Here is a 26,393-nt window from a genome sequence, read left to right as displayed (position 1 = left end):
ATCCTGGCTGATGAGGAGAAACCGGTCCTAGGATGCTTGTTTCCAGTTCAGGGAGGACCTGGTCTGGCAGTTCGGGCTGGACTGTTCCCATTGGGCATAGGGTCAAGACGGATTTGCATATGGCTGGGTCCAAACTGGAATGGCATGGTGAGCAAAAAACGATGGATTTAGGCCCAGATCTCTACTGGGGTGAATGTATGACATTGTTCTGCATTCTGTCCATCAAATGTTCTTTTTGCAATTGCTTCATAACCTGTTCAAAAAACAGAGTTCTATAATAGTGTTGATTAGAACTCCTGTCTTCAGCGCTTTGCAAATTCCTGTGTGTGGTCTTAGCCCAGATTCTTTTTGTTTTCTTTTTTTTTATGGCTTTGGTCCTTGTTACTGTTTTCTTCTTTCAGTCTATTTTTCTTCAGATTAGGTAGTTTAGGCCCTAATAATCTGGTTTAAAGTCATTTACGTCATGCCACAAACTGTTAGCAGCAACTGCTGTACGTAATTTCTTCGTCTTGCATGGGGAACTCTCCTCTGGTACATGCTTGCACCCCTTCTTCTACCATCAGAAAAGGACCCCCTGCCATGCATAGTAAAAAAGCACCAATCACACAAGAGAAACTGGAATTAATCAATCGGAAGAAGAGTCAAGAAGTTAATACAAGGTTTGGCTGATCTCACACGAGTGGTGAAAGTAACTCCTGAAAAGGAGAAAATCACCTGGTCACAGACCTATCATCCTCTGGTATCCGACAGCCTCTTTCAGCCAGACTCACTTGCAAAGGTTCTGAAATATGGTAGCAAGCTCCCGGTGCTGAGGCTGCGCTGCAAAAAAAAAACACTTTGACTCAGGAGACTCAGTTGCACCATCGAGTGGAGTTAGGTCCCCATCTATACATTGTATTCCCAAGCTGCTGTGCACTATGTGATTGTTGGTGTCTCTCCATATGAGCCTGATACTAAAGACTTTTTGGTACTTAGAGTCTAAGTAAGTTTCCCTCACTGAATGTAGGTGGGAGAACCAAGCCATTATTCACTCTGGTGACTGACTGGTTGCAGTGGGTAGTGGAGCCCTGCTCTTCTTGCTGCTCTCTATTGAATAGTAAACTGATGAAGCCATTGCAGTCCTTACTATGTTATGCCTCAACTAGTGTTTGTGCGTGCACTATCCTCTGGAATTAAATGAGGAACTGAAACCTGCAACGCTCTAAGGAGGCACTGGTCCATGCTGTGTCTGTCTCTTAGGTTAGCAACCAACATCAATAATTTTGGAAGGTTTCTCTGGCACTGGAAGTTAACCAGACCCAAGAATGTTACCTACCATTTCGGCTGTCCCCGGCTTATAAAAGGTGACCTCCATGGTGGACAAGTCTGACCCACCCTTTTCATTGGGCTAGCAGCACCTTCTTCTAGAATTACCTCAGTAATCACATGTCCGCCTTGACCCAAGCACACACTGCTTTAAAACAATTCCCCACCCATAGTTCAGACTTTCTTCTGTTTGCTGTGTGTCCAAAGGTGAATGCCTGAGGCCAGAGATTCTGCTCACACTTGCTGCGCCTCAGCATCCCTGGTGCAGTTTTATGGTCTCTAAATACAATGCCAGATACTAGCCCCCAGCCTCTAGTGTCTCTTCTAGCACTGCCGGTCCTGTCTATTGCTCTTCCGCTGGTGATGCGACTGAGCACACTTAGACTTTCAAAGAGTTCATATTTCCATTCTTCGCATCTTCTACTTCTGTCATGCCTGAGGAGCAGATGTGCTATCCACAGCCTCTATGATCCTGACTGGCTTTGCACTGTCCACAGTGACGTCAGTTCCGGCCCACCACTCTTTAAAAGTCACCAAGCCCCTAAACTGGCTCTGAAGCATTTTCAAAAGTCAATGATTAACCTCCCTTATCAAACCCTGACATCTTCAACTGTTGCACCAAACAAAGCTGTTGTCTGTGGCACTGCTACCAACGTCAGTCTCCACTTGGTTGAAGCTGTTCTTGTCTGTTAAACAGGATCTTCAAACTATACATTCCAAATTATGAACAAGAGATTCCACTAATGGCTCCAATTTCTAGGCTTAACTTTAATAAGTTCATGATGGATTCAACTTTGATTGTGGTGTTTTAGATTTTTCAATGCCAGTGCCCTCACATAAAAAGGACTGTGATAGTGAAGAAGGTAACTGGATACCAGAGGAATACTCGAAATCAGACCTACTGACTTGTTGCAGTAGGACACCACCCTTGATGCGTCTCTAGAAGAAGAGTTTCTGGTACCTTTACAACCACGTTGGTGAAACAGACCTACTTTGCCACAGTTATTAAAAAAAGTTAATGAATTTTGGCAAGTACTGGTTGGTTGCTTTAGACCCAGCATACTTTTCAACATAGCACTCTGGAGCTACAGGCGTCTTCCTGCAGGATTAATCAAATAACGTAACCTCCGTCTGTAGAAAGTCGAAGCACCTAAATACACTGGCTGCTACATTTTTCACCTCCCACAGGTTAGTGCTGCATTATTGGTTCCCAACTTACCTCAGTAAATGTGAAAAACCTTCCAGGATTTCCTTCAGGATGACTTGGATGCTTCCAAATCGGCAAACCAGTTTACCTTGACACATGGGACACAGTTTCACACCCATGGGTAATGGTCTCATTTTATGTTGCCACGCTTGTGTGCGTTTTTTTCCAGGCACCGTATAGGCACACAATATTCGCATGCCTTTCCATGGAGAGCGTCTGTTGATTGAAAAAGCAAGCCATCTTCTAGGTAGGGTTATAGAGTTGAACAGCCATCAGACTTCTTGCCTGCATTCCCTGGAATGCTACTTCCATCAGCAGTATGAATGTTCAAAGGGTATAGACCTAAATGTGTTAGGAAATATCAGCAACAGCAGTTCCGTTAGCAGCACTTTCATCCCTGTACAGGCAGGTATTAGGGTAAAGGTAGGCAAACACAATCCTTTCTCCTCTTTTTGCACCGTCTCACCATTGGCAATTTTGAAAACGCACGTCTCTGATAGTAGAACAGTTGTAAGCATTTGGGAAATTGCAAGTGATACCTCTAGACCAGTGGGCCCTGCATCTTAGTGAGTTCTAGTTATTCCCTCCCTTATTCGAGGACGACTCCACCTTTTATGCTATTTTCATTCTCCTCTTCCACCCACGCAAGCATCTTGAAGAACAAAATTGTATCTCTTTTTTCCAAACAAACTGTAGAATTTTAGTTCTCATCAGAGAAATCGGAGAAGGGTAGTACACCACCGAATGACTACATTCAATATTGGACTTGAGATTTGTAAATACATTTCTTGAGAAAAAAATATTTAAGATTGTAACATTGCACACTGGAAGAACATGATTTGGCTGGTCTTATTGGGCCTACTAGGTGGTTAGTTTCATGTGCAGATAGCTTTGCAGACAGTACTTCTCTTTGACACAGTTTCAGCCTCTTGTATATTCATGAAGGTAATGGTGGTAGTAGCACACTTACATCTCCAAAGTGTGTGTGAGTGTTCCGTTATTTGCCCTCCTCGTTTATAAATGTGCAGTCTCTGCAAATGCTGCAGTAGTTTGTTCTCTACAATGATACTTTTTTGCAAGCATGGATTCAGTGATCAAGAAAGTCTTGGTGACTTCTGTTTACAAATTCAGTTATTGGAGCAATTTTGTACAACTGCCTACTTCATGCCTTAATCTCACAAAACAGTGAGAAAACAAATCGGGCAGTGTTTATGATATTCTTTGACAGGCCATATCAAATAGCAAGATAACTCTTGAGATACTATGCCTTGTGTTTTTTTGCATGTTTCTGTTTTCTCAGACTAGTCTTTGTTTGAGGAAGCTGATGTGATATTTGCATGAGCATAGGCACCCAGTCAACGACCACTTACAGGGCCAGATCTGACTTTCTTATTGATCATCTTGTAGTGGCGGGTTTCCCTTTTTATGTAGCAATGCAGCTCTTCAGACTATTTTCACCACAGCAAACCGCTGTAATAAAAGTGTCTCTCTAAGGTTGGGGTACTCACCTTGAAGACTTCACATGCAGTGCTGTCTGGTCTCCTTAAGAGATGACATCCTGCATCAGTTTTCTAAAATTAAACCAGTCAGGGTAAGCCTGGGATTGTTTTTTGCTCCATTAAAAAGCAAGCAAACAACCATGCTTTACCTCAGAAAGCAACGAGGAATGGAATCCAAACTGCTTTGCCAAAAGAAGGTATTGCACACCCCTTTCTCCACCAGGTGAGCACTGAACCTGTGTGCCCGCTTCCAGTGAAGGACTGCTCATTCACACAGCGTGATGGTTAGTTGTTCCAACCTTCAGACTGTGAACCTACATATCTGGAACTGGAGACACTAGCTTTATTGGTTTATGAACTATTATCTGAGGCAATGGAAGAACTGTTGCCTTTTTCCATTCGGATGGTTTTTTCAGCCAGTTCTCTGTTTCTGAAACCTCTTGCAGTAGTAATTTATCTCTTCAAATTGGAGTCTCATTAGCGGAGAAAAGTTTGGAATGTTATTTCAGGGCTGTTTCCATGCGTGTCTTATCACTAAAATCAAAGTTTTTGAAAATTGCTAATGTATTAAAATGTTTTAGAATGATCACTCCTACTTTTTTACAAGTTCCCCGCTGGATCTGATTTGCTAGTCAGGTTTTTATGCTCTTTCTTCCTAACCGTACTTAGCTCCCTACTAAAACTTCTCTGCGGGAAGTGGTTTTCGTAGTACATATAACTACTGCCATATGAATGATCCACTCGACGCCCTTCAGTCTTAGCTCCCTTTCTTCTGCTTTGCAGAAACAAGATTGTTGTTATGGTCAAGCCTGCTTTCCTCCTAATGATGACCACACACTTTCACATAGCCCAAGTTATTTCTTGCCTTCTTTTTTTTTTCTCCTTCCCACCTATGCAAAGATGAAGATAGGTTGCACAGATTAGACTGCAGAACGGCCGTGAATCACAGCTATAGTACAGAATCATTTAGATTTGATGGTTATGTTTTCATGGGTTTTGCAGGTTAGAAAAAAATGTTAAGCTGTCAGAGAGCATTTTCAGAACGCTCTCTTGAATGGTTAAACAATGAACTGGCATTCCTTCCTTTCTGTATTGAGAGATAGATTATCTCCAGATATAAATGTCTAGCAGCAATCCAGCTAGTCCTGGAGAATAAATTATAAATGATTTTGTATTCACTGTACTTAACTGTGCCCAAAATACCCAGTGGCGTTAGGTTGATATTAAATCTTGACTATTTCTCATCCCAGCTTGGGTTTCGATACGGATAGAAGAGTGGATCCCATCTGTAGTGTTATGCCAGTCAAGGTCGATGATCTCCAGGACAAGAGGTTTACAATTGGTGATCATCATTATCAATAGGGATACACTTTGTCCTGAATTATTGTCAAGACTGCTCACAGGGGTGGTGGCCCAGCTTTGCCTTCAGTGGATGCATATGTTCTTGTATTTGGACATCTGGCTTGGGAAACTTGGATCTAGAACTTGTCATTAACCCAAATTATTTTCTTAAACCATCTCTGACTTTTGATAATGGCAGTGACAGGCTCCTCACTGCATCTTCTTTTTGCGTTTTCAGAAGGGATTCTCTTCCTATCGTAGGTCGTCGTATACTTTTTTTTTAAAAGCTGAGATTTCAGCGTGACTAATCTCGAGATTCCTAGATCTGTGGCCCTGCAGTCCATGCTGCACGCTTGACCTGACTGTGAATGCAAATCTTGAAGCAGCACTTGCTATATAACTGATTTTAGTTTGCAGAACGGACCCCATTTGATGCAGATTGGACTCCCTTACCCATAGGCTGAAGTATGTTCGTAGCTGGACAGTGAAAGTGCAAGCTATTGAAAGGGGGCGGGTGAACAGATTTTTTTCTGACTGCGCCACCTTAGAGCACAATGCACACTCCTTTCCCTGGCAGATACGGAAGCTCCTTACGGAACTCATTACGTTTGTGTGCACTCTCCAGTACGGAATTCTGCACATTACTCGTCGCGTGCTGAAGCCTTTTTTCTACATCTTTGCTTCCTCTCCTTTTTCTACCTCCTCCTTTCAGAAACTCTTCAAACCAGTACTGCTGCTATTTCCCTAATCTAGTATGGGTCAACGAGTGCTGAATCATTTTTGGGATTAGTCCCTCAACGACCGAATTCTCTCGGTAACACTGCAACTTTATAATGAAATGTGCGGGCCAGCTGCATCATCTTCGACACTAATGAGTGATAAATGGAAAGCTGGGGCTTTCTGTAAATAGACCTTTCCCATACTTAAAATGATCCTTCTGTGCCCATTCCCCTTCTCGAAATGAGAACGTCTTGGGGGTTACTCTTTCTTGTTTGCTAGTTCTACCTAGAATGGGAGAAACTTCTGCGTGTAAATTGAACATCTGCAATACATCTGCTAACGTTTCTTATCCTAGATGGATAGTCTTTTACATTTCAAACTAGTACGTTGTTAGCTCAGTGTTGTCAGGGAACATATGCTCATTTCACAAGAGCTATTATATCTGGCATTTCAAAGACATGTTCCCATTGCAGATATCTGTATGGCAGCAAAGTGGGTAGATCTGCTTGTCCAGACCTCAATGTCTGGATGCATCCTCCAAGAAAAATGTAACTGTTGGCTAGCACAGTGTGTGCAGAATGTTTTAGGGAACTCTTGTTGAAATTATAGTGACTCCCCCAGTTTAATGAAGGATGCATGCAGTCTGACAGAATAGGAAACAGTACATGCAGGGTGATTCTGGTACTAAGATAAGCCCTTGTCCTCGCATTTTCAGCCACTCAACTTTCTACTTATACTATATCCCTGATTGTCAGCAAAAGCCTGTAGGAATCTGATGTGGTGGTTGGTGATCTACAGGGACTGAATGTAGGGTTTCTTGATGCAGAGTTTCTCATGCATGTAGAGCTTTTGAGCATATATACATTATTTTAGAGACCCAGTTACTAGCCCCGCCCACTGGCATAGGTAATTCACAAATAGTTGTGCATGAGAGACAGGAGGAATAAGCATATCTGATCTGTCTTTTTTTGAATCCACGACCAACACTCCCTTCTCCTTGGTAATACCAAGAGAAGAAGTAGTTGCATCATATCATTCTTTCTCCCTATTGGCCTGTCTAACTGAACTGAAACCAACTCACTACATTATGTTGCAATAAGCAAACTGCTTCCTAGGGAATACAGTGTGGAGTCGCTCACTGATCACGTCACTACTTATCTAGCCACTTCTTCTGTATTTTCTTTCAATGGAAGACTGAAAGGTTTTGGTAAACCAAGTGCATGCTACAATATTCTATTTTTTTGTATAGTATTTTATTCACTTTCCAAATCTCAAGAGAGTATGCAAGGAATTGTGGGTAGTTACGCTTAGGAAAATTATCCTGTACAGGTGCACTATAGTGACCTTGTGCGTAGCTCCAATACATTATTAGGCCTACTGTCTGCTCCCCGAGGGGATTTATGACACGTTGCGGAATCCTATCCTCTTTCAATTAAAAAATAAGAGTACAGCCAATAAACACATCTAAAAATGAAATGTGAAATATAAACTGTAGGCCAACCCCAAACCATCAGTCTTATGTTTAGACTCAGTGAAGACAGCCCAGTTCGCCATCAAATCGAACCATCTCCCTTATCTTGTGTGGGACAAAGTGCTCACAGGGCAACAGTGACCAATATTCAAATGCTGGAGACCACTTTTTCAACTTTCTTTCTAATTCTGTTTAAATAAAATTATAGTTTTGTTTTATTTGTAAAAAAAATGGTTTTCCAAGCATTTAAACATGAGAGCAGGGTTTTAAGTTCATTGAAGAGGCTTGATAGACAACGACTCTCACATGTTAAGTAACCTTACCTTCACCTTATGTTTTCAGAAGGGTGTTGTAAATGCCTTGTTTAAAGCCTTCTATGGAGTAACCTATCCTGCTTCATTGCGTCGTTTCAAATAATTGTGTGTTGCTTGATTTACCTTTTAAAACAGAATGTTTTACAGAAAGACAAAACTTTTATTCGACTATTTTAGAAACAAAGGCTTGATAAGATACAGAAATATGTTGCAATACCAACAGATCATTGAAGATATGCTTGTGTGCTTTTACATTTGCAGTTATCTTTGATTTTGGTATAGTACACATTTTACTGTTGATCAGTTGCTCATAACTGATCTTTGTGCACTTTCAGGTTCCTTCATTCTTCACAGATGCAGAAAGAAGATCTGTTTTGCATGCTGCCCAAATAGTTGGTTTGAACTGCCTGACACTCTTAAATGACATGACAGCAGGTATGATATAATTTCAGATTGTCTTGTTCAGGAATTGTTCATATTTGGTTATAATAGGAATAACCTATACAAGTTATGTATGGTGATAGTATATAACTGCAGATATTCCACATTAGAGTTGACATTTGGAAGTGTAGTACTTGGTCATTGATGAGGAATTCAATTCCTGATTTGTGAGTCTTTGAGGACGTCCGTTTACCCTAGATTTAATATCCCCCTCTGCATACAGTATTGTATTGTATCCCCCAAACTGCATATACATTCTATCCCTCATGCCAGCTACTTCCTTGCAGTTAAGTGATGAAAAATGTCATGCAAGTAGTCCTTTCACCCATTGGTCTTAAATTTTGTACAGTAGCAGCAAACAATTTCTGTGAGACATCCCTTACACGTGGCAAAGGACTTCCTTGACATACAGATATATTTTATTTTACATGGAATCCATCAAATTTAAACCAAACGCCCTCTTATTACCTGTCAAAATCTCCAGAAGCCAGTGATGTGAGATGTCGGAGTGCTCATGGTTATAGAGCTAAAATGTGTGTATATGTATACTTAATGTACAGGCCAGCGCGCTTCAATGGTAGAAGCATGGTAGCAGAATACTATCAGACGTCATTATTGTGTGTTTAAACATCATTTACAAAAAAAATTCCCCATTGGGGTTTAATAGACAATCTATACCTGTAAGTATAATATTTTTGCAAACAGTTTCAAAGATATAATACTGACGTCAGACTTTATGTCTGACATATAACTCTATTGACTGCCTAAGGAGTGTAGGAGTTAGCTTTGGGGAAGTTGCCATTAATGATCTTTATTGTGTTCTTTAGTTCTCATCCTAGATGATCACATGCTTACTGAAAAAGACAAGACTTGCAGTGATGACATGGGTCTCAAGATTGCTCACTTATTATTGTCATCAAAGTATTTTATCTGAAAGGGATAATTAGTTATAGATTCCTTACCTAAGAATTTCCCCCAGGTGTCAGACTGGGTCAGAAGATTTTTTCTTAGCAGTACCTCTGCATGTCGGTAGATGGCGCCAGTTGACTCCGCATCCGTCTTCTGCGTCGTGGTTGCCGGGATGACATTGCGGTGCCTACTTTCATTTCTGCGCCAGCGTAGCGCAGATCTGGAGAGAGCTACCTCTTAAGTCACTTAGTGACTATGTTTTTTTCGACTTTTGATTACTTCTCTTCGAGTCTCCAACTCCTGGTGCGTGCGGGATATCGCATCGTAACCAGCTTCAAACCCTGCGAGGTCTGTCACAGACCGAGGCCTGTCACAAACTGATGTCTGTGACAGATCCGCACATCGTGTGCCTTTGGTCTCTGGAGCGCAACCACAACCCGAAGTCGTGCTCCGACTGTCAGGCCATGAATCCAAAGTCTTTGCGGGAGCGGTATACTTTCTTTGGCCTAGCAGGGCTCTGCTCTAGGCACTCTTAAAGGCTTCTTGCAGCTATCTCTGCTTTCCTTTGGTGGCCAGATCAGCCCTCTTTATTCAAGTTCCCTATTGTATATAGATTCTTTAAAGGCATTACTCATCTCTTTCCTCCATCTCCTTTCATAATGCACCAGTGGGACTTGAATCTTGTTCTAATGTGTGCTCCCTTCGAGCCCCTTCAAAACTGTCCTCTCAGGCTCCTCACTCTGAAAACTGCCTTCCCTGTTGCCATCACCTCTGCTCACAGGGTGAGTGAGCTTCAGGATCTATCTTCCAAGCCCCCTTTCTTCTCTGTGCATCCAGACAAAGTGGTGCTTAGGACGAGGCCCTCATTCCTTCTGAAAATGGTTATACCTTTTCATATAGGACAAACAATCATTTTGCCCTAAATATGCGCTGTCCTTCTAACTTGACCACACAAAAGATATCCGGGTGGATGATCAACTCTTCGTTGGGTATATAGGTGCCAAGGAAGGTCGGGCTGTTCAAAAGCGTACCATCTCCTGATGGGTTGTCTTTTGTATTAAAGTCTGTTATGCTTTAGTGAAAAAGGAACCTCCAGTGGGGGTGCTGCTCATTCCACTAGGGCTACGGTAGCAAACACTGCATTGGCACGTGGAATCCCACTTCTTGACATCTGTCAGGCGGCCACGTAGGCATCCTTGCACATGTTCACCAGACATTACTGCCTGGAAAGCCAAGTCCGAAGGGATGGCTATGTTGCTCGTTCTGGTGTGACCTTGGTTTGCAGACCCACCACCGGGGATGGTTTTGCTGGGGTATCTATTCTAAGGTAAGGAATCTACAACTAACTATCTCTTTCAGATGAACAAGTTACTTACCTTCGATAACGATGTATCTGTAAGAGAAATAAGTTAGTTGTAGATTCCTTAACACCCCACCCATCCTCCCTGCTCTGCGAACTGACTTCTAGCTATAGGGATTCCCTTACAGGGCACTAGTTGTGGCGCACCAGTGGTTAGTATCTTTCATTGCTCCGAGCTTCTGGAGTCGAAAGTCGTGTCAGAGCTGATGTCAGCGAGCAGTGGCGGCATCTAAGTAGGCACTGCAACGTCATTCCGGCGACCACGACGACAATAACCGACTTTGAGTTGACCAATGCCACCAACTATGGCACAGGGGTACTGCTAAGAATAAATTCTCCTGACCCAGTCTGACCCTAGGGGTTAATTCTAAGGTAAGAAATCTACAACTTACCTATGTCTCTTACAGGTACATCATTACTGAAGGTAAGTAACTTGTTCGACTGGTTACCAGGCAGGACTGGCTGGTGGATTTGGTTGCAGGTTTACCCCTGGCATTACTTGTTGTGGAGGAGGATGAGAAGTACTTCCACTGAGACTTAAGGGAGTGTAGAAGGCATGGGATGTAGGTAACCCGGTATGACTGAAGAAGCGGGTCTGGGTTGAGAGTAGGCCCGTGGAGTACTGGCAGTCCATTTCTTATGGGAATCTGCAAGATTTCATGAGTGAAAGCCATTCGCCTGTGAAGTTCTTAGCGTCGTTTGGTGTCCCAATATCAAAGTGCCTCTCGACATTGACAGCCTCCTCCAACGTCGTATGTGGCCTTGATGTCGAGCATGTAGGTGCTGTACCTCTCTCCGTGTCCTCAAGTTGAATGGGCGGGTTGTTTCTCGTAGGATCTTCTGCTTTTGGAGAAGATCCTATGAGAAACGCAGTAGTCCTCAGAGAGTGAGATGGGGCATTGATAAAGGGAACAGTATCTCCTTGCCCTTCAGTTGTCTCTATCCAGCCAGGGAATCCAGTGTATTTCTGCACTTCACGTGACCATTCAAGGTACATTTTCTCTCTGTCTCAAAGTATGTCTCGAGAGGGTTCTGCGGAGATGATATGTTTTGGGGGTTATGTGAATCTGGCAAAACGTGGATACGGATCCCTAGATGGGTCAGTTTTTGTCATTTTTCGGCCGCATTCTAAACCTCTCGCAAAAAAGAATGCCATTTTGTGAAACAACAGATATATTTCCTGTCCGAAAATTATCAAGAAATACTCTTCAAGCTAAATGACGTTGAATTAACCACTTTATGCCACCTTATGGGACACTAGAGGCCTATACATCAATAGAATTGGCAGTATAGCTTGCCTTAAGGATGCCAAAGTTATCATTTTTGTCACATATAGCTCCTGATCTCTCCGAAGCAAGGCAAAGATATTATAAAAAAGTGACTTTAAAAGAACTGCTCTGGGGTCCCTGCACGTGAGCTGGACTAGTCATTGCGTATGATTTCAGTGGAGATTCCTCTGTGGAAAGAACTAGGATTACAGGTGAGACACTTATTTTCTATACTTGTTAGTGTCTGACGTCTTTATTAGGCAGTGCATTTGATTACTGACCTCTTGTTAAAACCATTTTCTCTTCCGTACACTAGATGTTAGGAGTGTATTGAAATTCTGTCTCCACAAGACCACAGCGCTTAGAAATACTGTCCAGCAGTTTATGCTAGTTTCTACAATGGGTCATAGTGTTGTCTGGTGGTGGTGGTGGTGGTGGTGGGGTGGAGGGGGAGTGTGTGTGTTTTTCCGCACATCTACACATAACAACTACTGCAGCACTTACTTTTCTGCTATGAGTGTCAGTGTTGGTATACACAAGGCTGTTTCCTGCAGCTCGCCTTTATTTGTGGTAGAGTAGTGTATTCTCTAATGCTGAAGTAAGCAACTTGTGGATATGTACAGTATGACATCCCCATCTTTTCCTATTAACTGGCCTGTGCATATTAGTACAGAAGGCCATTTGCAGGACCTAGCTGAATCAGAATACCTTAAGACATTATTGAATCGATTAATGTCTTAGTGATTGATTTTTCCTATTTTTGCAGTTGCTTTGAACTATGGAATTTATAAACCGGATCTTCCAGCGCCCGAAGAGAAGCCAAAAATAGTGGTGTTTGTTGACATGGGTCACTCAGCATTTCAAGTGTCTCTCTGTGCTTTTAACAAGGGAAGACTAAAGGTACATTCATACTGTTTACTACAAAATACATCCAATTTTGTGATACCAGAAAGTTAAATATGCATGGCAACATTGTTTTTTGTTTGTTTAGCACTTCTACAGTTGTTTAACCTGCCTGATAGAAAAACATTTTTTTTTCTTGCCTCTATATACACATCAGTTAGACACTGCTCCCAACTTCTCCAGCAATATATATGTTTTATAGATTTACCTTCTCATCCAGGGGATACTCATCAATAGTCATAATCTATGAATAATCCCCGCCCACGTGCGGGATCCCGGAGCATATAGAAAATACATATATATATACATATATTTGCATATGTGAAAACATATACATGCAGCCTAAAATGTTTCAAACTTGGCAATGCTGCAATTACATAGGTTTGCATTGTAGTACCCCTAACCCATAAGGAAAAAAGGAAGCACTAAGCCAATTGTCACACAACAATGCTTTATTGCCATAAAGCAAACTTGTAATTGCAGGTATTTTCCTGTAGGCTGCAGTAGAGTATCAAGAAAACAAAGAAAACTGACACCTTGCCTTTAAGGCATTAGAGTAGGGGGACCGTGCCTTTAAGACCTGCCGGAGACTCCCTGTTCCCATGATGCACCACAGGTGACAGTTAGGTCAGTTCTTTTTTCCAGCTCCTTCTATGAGGATCCTGGAGCTTGAGCTCTTCAGTTTTTTGACTGAAAGTTTTTCACTTCAGATTTTTTCAGAAAATTCGACGTTTTCTAGCTCCTGAAAGCTTATTCTGCTGGTTTCCTGAATAATTTCAATTTTTTTCCAGTCAGAATGCCTGCTTTATTCAGGAAATGCCCTTCCTGTGGCAATAAGATGGCACTGGTGGATCCACACTCTGTGTGTATTGTGTGTCTGCCAACTTCACACAATCCTGACGTTGGTGCCAGGACTGTTGGAGCCAGCTATGGCCACATTTCTCACTCCTGCTACGGTGGGCTCTGTGCCTTCAAGAATCGCTAAGAAGTATAAGGCTCATGCCGAGGATCCCGTATTCCTAAGAGCGGACCCGCCAGCGGACTCAGTTATTGTGGCGTCTGCCATGAAGTCCCACTCTGCGTCTGTTTCCTCTTCTGTCCCCCCGGAGAAAGACAGTAAGCAAATGGATTCCTATGGCAGGAAGATGTGCAACACTTCTGCTTTATACATGAAGGTGGCTAGTGCTTCAGCCCTTCTGGGGCGTTATGATCGCTCACTTTGGGATTCCCTCTCCAGATTTGCTGAAAAACTTCCAAGGGAAGACAGACAGGATTTCAATGAAATTCTCCTTGAAGGTGGGCTTGTAGCCAATCAGATCATAAGTGCGGCTGCGGATGCTTCGGACCTCACTGCACATGGCTATTCCCATGGCGTATGCTCTCGGCGCTCAGCCTGGCTGCAGCTAACGGGCCTCAAGCCCGATGCTCAAAAGAAAATTCTTAATTTGCCTTTTAACGGTTCAGACCCATTCTCGACCTGCGTCTGCTCAATGGATTTGTCAAGAAGGAAAATTTCAGAATGCTAGCCCTGCATCAAATCTTCCCGCATCTTCACCAGGGAGACTGGATGTGTGCCATCGACCTGCAGTATGCCTATTTTCATATTCCTGTCTCAGTGAAACATCGAAAATTCCTCAGGTTTCAGATCTCCCGTCAGCACCACCAGTACAGAGTTCTGCCGTTTGGCCTCAAATCCGCCCCACGGACTTTCTCCAAGTATATGGCGGTGGTAGCTGCCTTCCTCCGCAAATGGAAGATCATCGTCTATCCCTATCTAGATGACTGGCTCCTGAAGAGTTCCACTCCTGTTCGACTCCAGAGCCATCTCTCGTTCTGCCTCAATCTGCTACAGTCGCTGGGATTACAAGTCAACTACAAAAAGTTGGTCCTCAATCCCACTCAGCGGATTCACTACCTGGGCGCCTCTCTGGACTCCGCAAAGGCAAGCGTGTGTCCTTCGGAGGAGAGGTTATTATCCATGCTTCAGAAATGCCACACACTTCTCGACACTGCATTCCCCACAGCCAGGCAAGTGTCGTCACTTCTGGGGTCGATGGCTTCGTGCATTTACATTGTGCCCAAAGCACGTCTTCACATGCGTCCTCTACAACAAGCGCTAGAGGATCAGTGGTTGCAGAGGTCCGGTCGCTGGGAAGATCTGATCTCTCTTCACCAAGCCGCCAAAGACTCCATCAGATGGTGGATGAAACGCTCCCATCTGCTTCACGGCATCCCCTTCCATCAGATGCCTCCGACACAGACAGGGGTCACAGATGCCTCCATGCAGGGCTGGGGTGCTCATATGGACCAGCTTCAGGTACAATGTCTCTGGTCCGATACCGAAAAGAGTTATTAATTAATTAAACTTCTTGGAGCTACGAGCAGTCCATCTGGCTCTCAAATCCCTGTATCCGTCTCTCCAAACCAGCCACGTTCAGATTCAGACAGACAACACCACAACTATGTTCTATCTGAACAAGCAAGGAGGCACCAAATCACGAGTCCTATCTCTGGAAGCTCAGTCCATTTGGCGGTGGCTACTGGCGAGAGGCCTTTCGATCATCGCTGTTCACCTGCCAGGGACCCTGAACGTGCAGGCAGACGGCCTCAGCAGAGACTTCGTCGAAGCGCATGACTGGGTGCTCAACGAAGACGTCGCCCAAGAGATCTTCCGGCAGTGGGGAGTACCGGTCATCGACCTTTTCGCAGACGCGGCAAACAAAAAATGCCCCGTCTTCGCCTCCAGGTTCCCTCAACAGGGATCTCAGGAGAACTCACTTTTGATCAGCTGGTCGCGGACATTGCTGTACGCTTTTCCTCCTCTCCCTCTCATCCCAGCGGTGATACAGAAATTCTACAGGACCAGAACGCGGATGATCCCTATAGCTCCAGAGTGGCCCCGCCAATGGCGGTACCTTGATCTACTCCAGCTGTCAGAGGTGCCACACCGGAGATTGCCTTGCCTGCCGAACTTACTGACCAAGAACCAGAGGAGAGTGTTCCATCCCAACCTCCCCTCTCTTCGCTTGACGGCATGGCTCCTGAAGTCATCCAGTACGGACATTTAGATCTTCCGGCGGACTGTATGAACATTCTTCGAGAAGCAAAAAAGCCCTCCACTAGGAAGTCTTATGCCTTCAAGTGGAAGAGGTTCTACATTTGGAGTAGAGATAACGCCCTTGATCCAATCCAGGGTCAGGAACAGGTTATTCTCCCCTACTTATTGCACTTGGCAAAGTCTGGTTTAAAGTATACATCTATCAGAGTCCACTTAGCTGCTATCACAGCTTATAGAAAATCTCCTACCCAGGCCTCATTCTTCCAGATGCCGGTAGTCAAAGATTTCCTTGAAGGGCTTAAGAAAGTATTTCCACCAGTGAGGTCTCCTTCCGCTCTCTGGGAACTCAACATTGTTCTCTCTAAGTTGATGGGAGCTCCTTTCGAACCTATTCATAAGGCATCCTTGCAGCATCTGACCTGGAAGGCTGCCTTCTTAGTAGCCATCACTTCTGCCCGCAGGGTAAGTGAGATTCAGGCCCTTTGCTGCAAGGAACCTTACACTGTGTTCCATGCCAATAGAATGGTACTACGTACTCATCCGAGCTTCCTGCCCAAGGTGGTCTTGGATTTTCACATTAATCAGGTTATCACACTGCCCACTTTCTTTCCTCAGCCAACCACTCCCCCGGAGAGAGCTTTACATTCTCTAGACCTCCGGAGGGTATTGAAATTTTATCTTGCTAAAACCCTGTCGCTTAGAAAGTCTGACAGGCTCTTTGTCAATTACGGTCCAACAAATACCGGGCTGGCTGCCTCAATGAGGTCTATTTATAGATGGATTGTTTCATGTATAGCCTTGTCTTATCAACTGTCTCAGAAGGTTCTACAGGTTAGACCAAGAGCACACGCTACTAGAGGGAAAGCTTCTACTGTAGCTCTCCTTCGCAACGTTCCCATGTCTGAAATTTGCAAAGCGGCTACATGGCGCTCTATACATACCTTTTCACGCCATTATTGCCTAGATTCAGACGCACAGGCCGACGCCCAGGTGGGGCAGGCCTTGTTGAGGAATTTGTTTGCATAACTGCTATGCGAATGTGATGTTAATGCATGTTCTAGATGCTGTATTGCTCATCCGTGAGATTTTGGGTATGGGCTTGCTACTCTATTCATAGATTATGACTATTGATGAGTATCCCCTGGATGAGAAGGATTAGTTACTTACCTGTAATCCTAGTTCTCATCCAGGGGTATACTCATCAAAGTCATAAGCGACCCACCCACCTCCCCGGACGAGCATTTCTCTTCCAGTTATTGTTTATTGATTGCAGATCTACTCAGGTGCGAGTGCACCGTCAAAAAGATCTGACCTAACTGTCACCTCTGGTGCATCATGGGAGCAGGGGGTCTCCTGCAGGTCTTAAAGGCACGGTCCCCCTACTCTAATTCCTTAAAGGCAAGGTGTCAGTTTTCTTTGTTTTCTTGATACTCTACTGCAGCCTACAGGCAAATGCCTGCAATTACAAGTTTGCTTTATGGCAATAAAGCATTGTTGTGTGACAATTGGCTTAGTGCTTCCTTTTTTCCTTATGATTAGGGGTACTACAATGCAAACCTATGTAATTTCAGCATTGCCATGTTTGAAACATTTTAGGCTGCATGTATATGTTTTCACATATGCATATATATGTATTTTCTATATGCTCCGGGATCCCACACGTGGGCGGGGATTATTCATAGATTATGACTTTGATGAGAATACCCCTGGATGAGAACTAGGATTACAGGTAAGTAACTAATCCTTCTCTGTTCTTTGGGTTGATAATCTTTGTTATATTTTTACTTGGAGAAATCTCTTTCTCTGTCCTAGGTTTCTCGATGATAGTCATAGACGGTAGCAAATATCCACACATGTGGTATCCTCTGAGCAATATTTTGTTCAAAATACTTCTACATAGAAAAACATGACTGTAGAGGACCCCATGCTTTGTTACATCTTTTTAATTTTGGTTTTAAAAAACAAATCCACTTAAGTAAAAGTATAGTGCATTTGGCTGAAAATATTATTGAGTTAGCCCCCCCCACCTAAAAGCTGTAGCCTTTAACTGGGTGTTAATTTGTACTGTATCTTTAAGGAATTCAAAGGCTTCTCATAATGCAGTGTATCATCAGTGAAGCAGTTTGTTTTTCTCCCCTCACCTGTGAAGGATCGCTGAACACTGGCCATTTTAAGGTGCATTTCGGCAAAAAGAATGGTTTCTCACCTGTAATCCCAGCTCTCTCCCAGGGTAATCTCCATTGAAGTCATAAGCACTAAATAGTCCCGGCCATGTGTGGGGATCCTGGAGCACTTTATTTATATAATATGTCTTCTTAAGTGTAGATGATAGCCTTTCTTCAGTGAGGGCTGGGGACGCACATAAGACGTTAATGTTTTGCTGCCTATAAGTAAGGCTGCATTGTCCAATTTCTTCAGATTCCATTTTAAAAAAAGAGCAATATATATATATATACACATTTCAGGCAAATTAAGTGGAAAGTTTTCTTTGACTGTATAAACTTCTTTCACAAACCCTTTTTAAAAGTAGAAAGATGAAAGAAGAGAGGACAGTGTAGTCCTATAGGATGCCATTATAAAAATGGGAAAGAGCTTCTACACCTTTTAAGGGCCCAGAGTCCACCAGTATCCCATCATTCCCAGCCAGTGTCAGTTGCTTCAGTTCTTTTTTTCCGGCTCCTGGTGACAAGATCTTGGAGCATTGAGCTTGGCATCTTTGCAATTATTCGTCCGAAATTTCACTCAGAAATGTTCAACAGCTACTTCACTTGACAGATTTCATCAGTACCTGTGTTTTTCTGTCATTTGTCAAATAAAATGTCAAATTTATTTGACAAGATTCCTGCCTGTGGAAGAAAGGAGACCAAGTCAGACCCTCATGACGCCTGCATTAGGTGTTTTCTTGAAAGTCATATTTCTGACAAGTGTTCACACTGCAGGAAGTTTTCCAGGCGCATTCTGAGAGAAAATTCTCCTCTATGGAACAGAGGAGTGACGCAGGCAGCAGCAACGCAATCTGAAAGTGGGATGTCAAGGGAGCGAAGAGAGGGTCAGTCTTCTACCAAGGCTCCTCCACCTTCCTCTGAGGACTCCAGGCATGGGAGATCCAAAAGAGAAGCCAAGTCGTTTCAGGTCAGCGCCGAAACATGTTACTGTCCCTACATGTTCACCATGGAGAACTGGGTCAGTATCGAAGAGGAGATGACATTTGATGTCGTGACATAGGAGATGGATGTCAAGGGATACCACAATGTAAATAAGTAGGAGAAGTTTGACGTCAAAGTTTGTCGAGTCAGTGCATGGGATTTTTTTTTTCTTGTGTTTTTCATCGCTTTTGCGGAGAAAAGAAGCCCTGGTAGGATGAACACAATGCCCGTGTGTGTATGTATCATCTGTCTTCTAGATTCCCAAACCATCACAACTCATAAAATATGCTTAGTGATGCCATGTGGGTGTCTCAGGGACCGTTTATGTGTGACTCAGGGAAGAGTAGGGAGAATCAGGCCTTTCAGCCTTGGAGTACACCAGCTCCAGAAAGGGTGGAGCTGCCATCCTCTTCTGTCCCTGCTGTGACAATGTCTGGCTGATTCCCCCTACTTCCTTCAGTGCCCCAAGCTACTATTTAGTTCACTGGTGTTCATACTTTTGTTTGAAAACAAGGCGATTAGTGGCAAAACATTTTCCTTGCGAGTCAAGGCACCCAAATAGTAAGACATTCCACATCGACACATTTGATGCTGCGACTGTTGCCGTCAAGGCAATTGTGGCTGAGGGTGTTGAGAAAATCTTCTCTGACTTCGGGTGTTTCTCTTTCACAGGATCTTCAATAATATACATAAACATTTGTCTACATATGTGCTGTATCCCTAAACACTTTTCAAATTGGACATATAAACTCTCCAACGAGGCAAAATAATGAAATGCTTATGTACAGGCATCAATTGCTTTACTTGCATTTCTGCCTGCTTAAAAACGAAGGCACAACATCATCAATAACCCAATATTAACTTAAAATTGGGTTCAAATACATGAAGCAGCAATGCTGCTCAGAAACATTTCATCTTTCCATTTATTTAAAGCTTAGATAATGAAAAGAACCTGTTGTCAATCATAGGCATTCAGCGTATCATGGAAAACAAACTGGCAAAGCCAATAGGTCTGACGTTGGCTGCTAGCCTACTGGTAATTCTTGATTTGTTTTGTCATGGGTTTTGCAGAACTGTATCGTTTGGGAATATTCCAGTTCCTCATCAATCATATAAACAAATAACTAATTAGCTACAGACAAAAATAAAACCACACCTAATGATAGTGCTCCCTGGCACTGAAGGGAACTACTTTGTGTGTGGAGGTGTTCCTTGTGAAAGGGTGGCATACTAGTTCCCCTTAAGCTTCAATCAAACTTAAACAAAATTCTTTCAGCGAAGATATACATGTGTATATTATATAAAACTACAGTTAATAACATTATGGCTAAAATGCAAAACCTAAAAAAACACTAAAAGTCCCCCATTTATGGTAAGCTGTGCAAATGATACCTTGCATCTGCTATGACATAAAATCATTGACATTGATATCCTCAGTGGATGATCAAAAATGTGTAATGCAAAGTGTTTGCATGATAATAGAGCAGAATAAATAGAACCAGATCATGTTGTGCTTCTCTATGGAACTAGGCGCTAGCAAGAACTGGCTGCAAGGATTACCTGTGCTGCATTTTCTCCTCCTCTCTCTCCATTAGTTTATTTTTGCTGGAAGTGTGCCCATTAGATTTTTATTGAAATGAGCCAAAACAAATCTCTCCCAGCAGAACTACCTAGGACCCAGACCACTGATCGCGATCCACACTGGAAAAGCTGCCGCTTTGTCTGATCCTTATGTTATAATTTAGAGTCTCCCTGCCAGATAAGGGATCCAGTGATGGCTGTGCCACACTAGTGTATCCTAAAATTAATTGCATAGTAGTCAGGCTTAGTAGATCTGGTCATCCATCACCTTAGTTGGAAGGCATACAGTGAGCATGTTGTAATGGAATTGGGTAATTTTCTAATTTCAATCCTCGAATTGCGAATGCAATGAAAAAATCAGTAACTACAACAGGCAATTTAGTAAGCCAGTCACTTAGGAACCCTATTAGAGCAATCAAAATTTCAAAGGGCAGCAGCGTTCAATTTCTCAGAACCAATGTGTAGCATTTGAAATGTACAATAATGCCTGGACAAAATGGGATAGGGCAGTGTGGGTAATCTAGTAAGCAGAAATAAAATAGGATTCTTTACTAATTTCTAGGTTATCGGTTCCTCTTTTGATCCTACCTTGGGTGGAAGAAACTTTGATGAAAAGATAGTGGAATATTTTTGCTCTGAATTTAAAATCAAGTACGGACTAGATGTAAAGTCCAGAAACCGTGCACTACTTCGTTTGCATCAAGAATGTGAGAAACTGAAAAAACTGATGAGCAGTAATAGCATGGACTTACCACTCAATATTGAATGCTTCATGAATGATCGTGATGTCTCTGGAAAGATGAACAGGTGAGCCTGAATTTTATTTTGTGAGAAATCTAATTTGCTAATGTTCACATGTCTCCTGTACAATTCAGTCTGTTCAGAACTGTTGCTGTAGAAAGCTTAAACCTGTTGCTCAGTTTAAAAATATTCTTATCTCATGTTTGTTAGGTATTCCCCTCCCCGCTTTATTGTTCAATTTAGTGTATTTGCTTTACTTTAGTTGCCCAGTAATTGTTATCAATCCAATTTGTTTCAGTCACGGTTTCGGTATTTCTGATGGGTAATTCTGCCCGCAAATTACTCCCCTTCTGAATATCCTCTGGTACAGATTTTTCTCAGCATTGTTCCTGCGTGCCAGTAGGTGGCTTCGTTTGGCTCTGCACCGACTCAGTCCCTTCCCAGAAGTGATGTTGAAGCCACATATAAGTACCACCACCACACATTTGGATCCAAAGTTTGCTACCAACCCTTTTTCTCATCTTCTGATTAATTTTCTTCAAAATGTTTTCTTCAGCAGTGTGCTATGGAACTTGTCCAAAGACTATAGAGTTTGAACCTTGTGTGGACTGTCAAAAGCAGATGTCTGTAACAGACTGCCATGTGTAATGTGTCTGGTGCCTTGGATCCTTGCAAGTATCCAAGTCTTGCAGGGATGGCCCTCAAGTAACCCCTAGGCGATCCGGACTGTGAATCTAAGCTCTACTTCACTGAACACCATTGAAAGGCATTAAAGGGACTGCTCCCAGTTGAGGTTGTTGGCACAGACCCTTCTTGTGCTTGAGGTTGTTCCAATGAAAGATCCTCCTCAAACTCCCGAGTCATCAAGTAAGTGCAAGTCTAAAAAGAAAACCAAGAAGTTGTAACAGGATTCTTCCTCGTCCCTCCACTCTCGATCAGAGAAGTCATGGGAATGACAAGATGGCTCGCGGTCCTGGTCTTTTCTCCAAACCCCCGGACGATGTCGCAACAAGTAGAGGCTTTCAGGGTAGGCATGTTGCTCATCTTTGGCACCCTTTTGGCTCCCTCTGGTCTGCCTTTGGGCCCCAAGTATCCGGGGAGGCCTCCAGGTGGAATACCATTGACAGATTTGTTTTGAACGCCATCTGTGTCTGTTGACTCCGCTGTGGGGTCCACACCAACTTTTGGGCAAAAACCCAGCCTGACTTTGAAATCAGCACAAAGTCCCGTTCCAGCCGTGTTGACGGCAACACCAGCGCAGCTTGAGCAGGAATCTATTGTTTTATCTGAATCTGAGGCAAACCCATCAGAGAATGGCTCACGTCAGGGGTATGTTCTAGCTCCCCTGCAGTTTAGTCTGTTTGTTGCAGACCTTCCCCAGTTTAGTGCCACTCATAATTTTTCCCCTAAGATCGAAGGTAGACATATTAGTTGCCCTAGGTATACGGAAGATCTGGTGGTGATGGATCTTATGCCTATTGGGCTCCAACGTAAATTAAATGTGCTTAGCTTTTATTGCCTCGAAAATAAACTAACAATCAACAGAGAAAAGACAAAAACACCGTTTTTCACTTGAAAAGAAAAGGAGATTCAGTCCGGGAGGCCTCAGGAAGAGTAGTTCCTGCTGGAATAACTGCCTTCAGTGCATGTCTAATTTGAGTGTATCTAAATGCCTCCGTTGAAGCTAGCTCGTATTGGTTTCGTAGGTGGGTGAATGTGACAACGTCACCTTTGCTCCACAAGTCCCCCACCGTAGAGATTCCGATGGAGTCCCAGCGTTTGAAGCCTTTACTATTCCTGAGATTACCCAGTTTTGGTGTGTCCCATAGTGGGGTGAGCTGAGTTATAACCCCGTCCCATCCCAGATTCCTACGGGCTATCTGCCACATTTACATTTTGATTGTGTGCGCTGTAGGGCCTAGCAACAATGGGTTGCGCTTCGTGGTGTAAAGTGCCCTCATTCCTCCCGCACCCAAGCTGTGTCTGTCTGCACTAAATGCTGGGTCCGTTCGTGGAACATGAAGCCATTGATTGATGACGATCAGTTGCAATGCCCAATAGTAGGTTTGTATATTTGAAAGGGTGATGCCTCCGTCGTACCACTCCTTCATCAATTTATGCATGGCTATGAGGAACCCTCGTTTACAGACCCCCGGACCCCTACCACAGTTCAGCGACTCCATCGCCGGCTTCGTCAGCACACACGCCCTCGCCTCCACAGACTACATCCTTCTCGGGGACCTGAAATTCCACCTCAAGAACAACAACCGCAACTCCACCACCCTGATCGACAACCTCACCAACCTCGGACTCAGACAACTCGTCACTACACCCACCCACTCTGCCGGCCACACGCTCGACCCCATCTTCTCCGCAAGCCCCCACGTCTCCTTCAACCACACCACCGAACTCCACTGGACCGACCATTGCTGCATCCACTTCACCTTCAAGAAGCCCACCACGCACCACCGCACCCAACAGATGCTTCACCGCTGCTGGAGCAAAGTCACCGAAGACCAGCTAACCACCACCCTCGCCCAGAGCCCTCCCGCCGACCCCTCTGACCCTGACACCGCCTCCCGCAACTTCAGACAGTGGATTGATGACTGCGCCAACACCCTCGCCCATGTAAAGAAACCGTCCAACAGCCACAATAGCAAGAAAGCCAGCTGTCTCACTGAAGATATCCAGGCCTCCAAGCAAACCTGCTGAAAACTGAAGAAGAACTGGCTCCGTGAACGAACACCAGACAGCTACGCAGCCCACAAGAACGCCACCCGCAGACACCATCACCTCATCAGATCCGCCAAATGGGCTTCCTTCAAAGACCGCCTAGACAACAACGCACACAACAGCAAAGAGCTCTTCAACATCATGAAGGAACTCGGCAACCCCAGCTCCAACACCAACGACGTCCCACCTTCGCAAGACCTGTGCGACTTGCTAGCCACCTACTTCCACCGCAAGATCGCTGACATCCACGACAGCTTCAACGCCATGAGTGCCCCGACAACGACCGAGACCTCCGCAACCATGACCACCATTCACACCAACCGCCTGCTCTTCTGGACCAACATCACCGACGATGACACCACCAAGATCATAAACAGCATCCACTCTGGAGCTCCGTCAGACCCATGTCCACACCACATCTTCAACAAGGCCCGCACAGCCATCGCCCCATCTCTGGAAAGTCATCAACATCTCCTTCGAGTCAGCAACCTTCCCGGAGAGCTGGAAGCACGCTGAGATCAACGCCTTACTCAAGAAACCCAAGGCAGACTCCAAGGACCTCAAGAACTTCCAGCCCATCTCCCTGCTCCCGTTCCCGGCGAAGGTCATCGAGAAGACCGTCAACAAACAACTGACCCGCTACCTCGAGGAGAACAGCATCCTGGACCCTTCCCAGTCCGGGTTCCGCAGCAACCACAGCACCGAAACTGCCCTCATCGCCGCCACCGATGACATCAGGACCCTGCTAGACAACGGAGAAACAGCGGCCCTCATCCTTCTGGACCTGTCAGCCGCATTCGACACGGTCTGCCACTGCACACTTCGAACACGCCTCCACGACACCGGGATCCAAGAGAAGGCCCTAGACTGGACCATCTCCTTCCTCTCCGGCAGAACACAGAGCGTCCGCCTTCCCCCCTTCCGCTCCGTAGCCACCGAGATCATCTGCGGCGTACCCCAGGGCTCATCCCTCAGCCCAACGCTGTTCAACATCTGCATGGAACCACTCGCCCACGTCGCCCGACTGCACGACCTCAACATCATCGCCTATGCCGATGACACCCAGCTGATCCGCTCCCTCACCAAAGACCCCCACACAGCCAAAACCAACCTCCACGAAGGAATGAAGGCCGTCGCCGAATGGATGAGGAACAGTTGACTGAAGCTGAACTCTGACAAGACGGAGGTCCTCATCCTCGGATCCACCCCTTCAGCCTGGGACGACTCCTGGTGGCCGACCGCACTGGGAACAGCGCCACCACCCACCGACCACGCACGCAACCTAGGGGTCATCCTCGACTCCACTCTCTCCATGACTAAGCAGGTCAATGCCGTCTCTTCCTCCTGCTTCAACACCCTCTGCATGCTCCGCAGGATCTACAAGTGGATCCCCACCAAAACGAGAAGAACAGTCACTCAGGCCCTCGTCAGCAGCAGGCTGGACTACGGAAATGCCCTCTACGCAGGAGCCTCAGCCAATCTCCTGAGACGGCTGCAACGTATCCAGAACACCTCTGCACGCCTGATCCTCGACATCCCTCGATGCAGCCACATCACACCCCACCTGAGAGACCTCCACTGGCTCCCCGTCAATAAGAGGATAACCTTCAAGCTTCTCACCCACGCACACAAGGCACTCCACAACACCGGACCAGTGTAACTCAACAGATGACTCGGCTTCTATGCCCCCACCTGCCAGCTCTGCTCCGCCGACCTCGCCACAATCCCCCCCATCCGAAGAGCAACCTCAGGTGGCAGATCGTTCTCCCACATCGCCGCCAAGACCTGGAACATCCTCCCCACCCACCTACGGCAGACCCAAGACCTGCTGACCTTCAGAAGACTCCTCAAGACATGGCTTTTAGAGCAGTAGCAGCATTCCCCACCCCCCAGCGCCTTGAGACCCTCATGGGTATGTAGTGCGCTTTACAAATGACATGATTGATTGATTGATTGATTGATCTTTGTGCGGACTGACCCCGCTGGCATGCCTTCGGGCCCCGTGAACTCGGTCGGGGGGGCCTAGGTCTTTGCTGCTGGCGCCTCCTTATTACACCTCCACCGGCGCCGCTTCCGACAGCACCACTACCGTGTCTGACGGCACCACTACCGTGCCTGATGGCGGTCACTCCCCCAGCCAGCGTCAACCCCAGCCTCCTTCCCGACGTGGAAACGGAGCCGGACCGGCGCCGGGTGGGGTTTTCATGCCCCTGTTCACTCCTGGGGCCCCTTTCAAACCACAGTGGCACCCAGAGGAAGATGAAGAGGATTGGGAGGGGTCAGGTGACCCTTTAACTGACCATCTTGAGCCTGAACAGGACTGGAGAGAGGAACTGGGGGATGCCAGTGGTCTTCACACTTCACCCGACCTTGGCATGTTGTCTCCTCCTACAGTG

General features: G+C 44.9%; 1 protein-coding gene across 1 annotated transcript in view; it reads left to right on the top strand.

Annotated features, from left to right (window-relative positions):
* The window catches only part of HSPH1 (heat shock protein family H (Hsp110) member 1), a 702,844-nt gene that overhangs the window by 48,218 nt on the left and 628,233 nt on the right, over positions 1 to 26,393 (top strand). The window contains exons 5-7 of the mRNA XM_085621665.1: positions 8,193 to 8,292; positions 12,602 to 12,735; positions 21,086 to 21,330. Coding sequence (XP_085477791.1) covers positions 8,193 to 8,292; positions 12,602 to 12,735; positions 21,086 to 21,330 — 479 coding nt within the window. The remainder of the gene's footprint in view (positions 1 to 8,192; positions 8,293 to 12,601; positions 12,736 to 21,085; positions 21,331 to 26,393) is intronic.

Source organism: Triturus cristatus, chromosome 8 (genome assembly GCF_964204655.1).
Source record: "Triturus cristatus chromosome 8, aTriCri1.1, whole genome shotgun sequence".
In the NCBI taxonomy this organism is placed as follows: Eukaryota; Metazoa; Chordata; class Amphibia; order Caudata; family Salamandridae; genus Triturus; species Triturus cristatus.
Note: the sequence above shows the minus strand (reverse complement) of the source record. Positions and strands in the feature narration are given on the sequence as shown.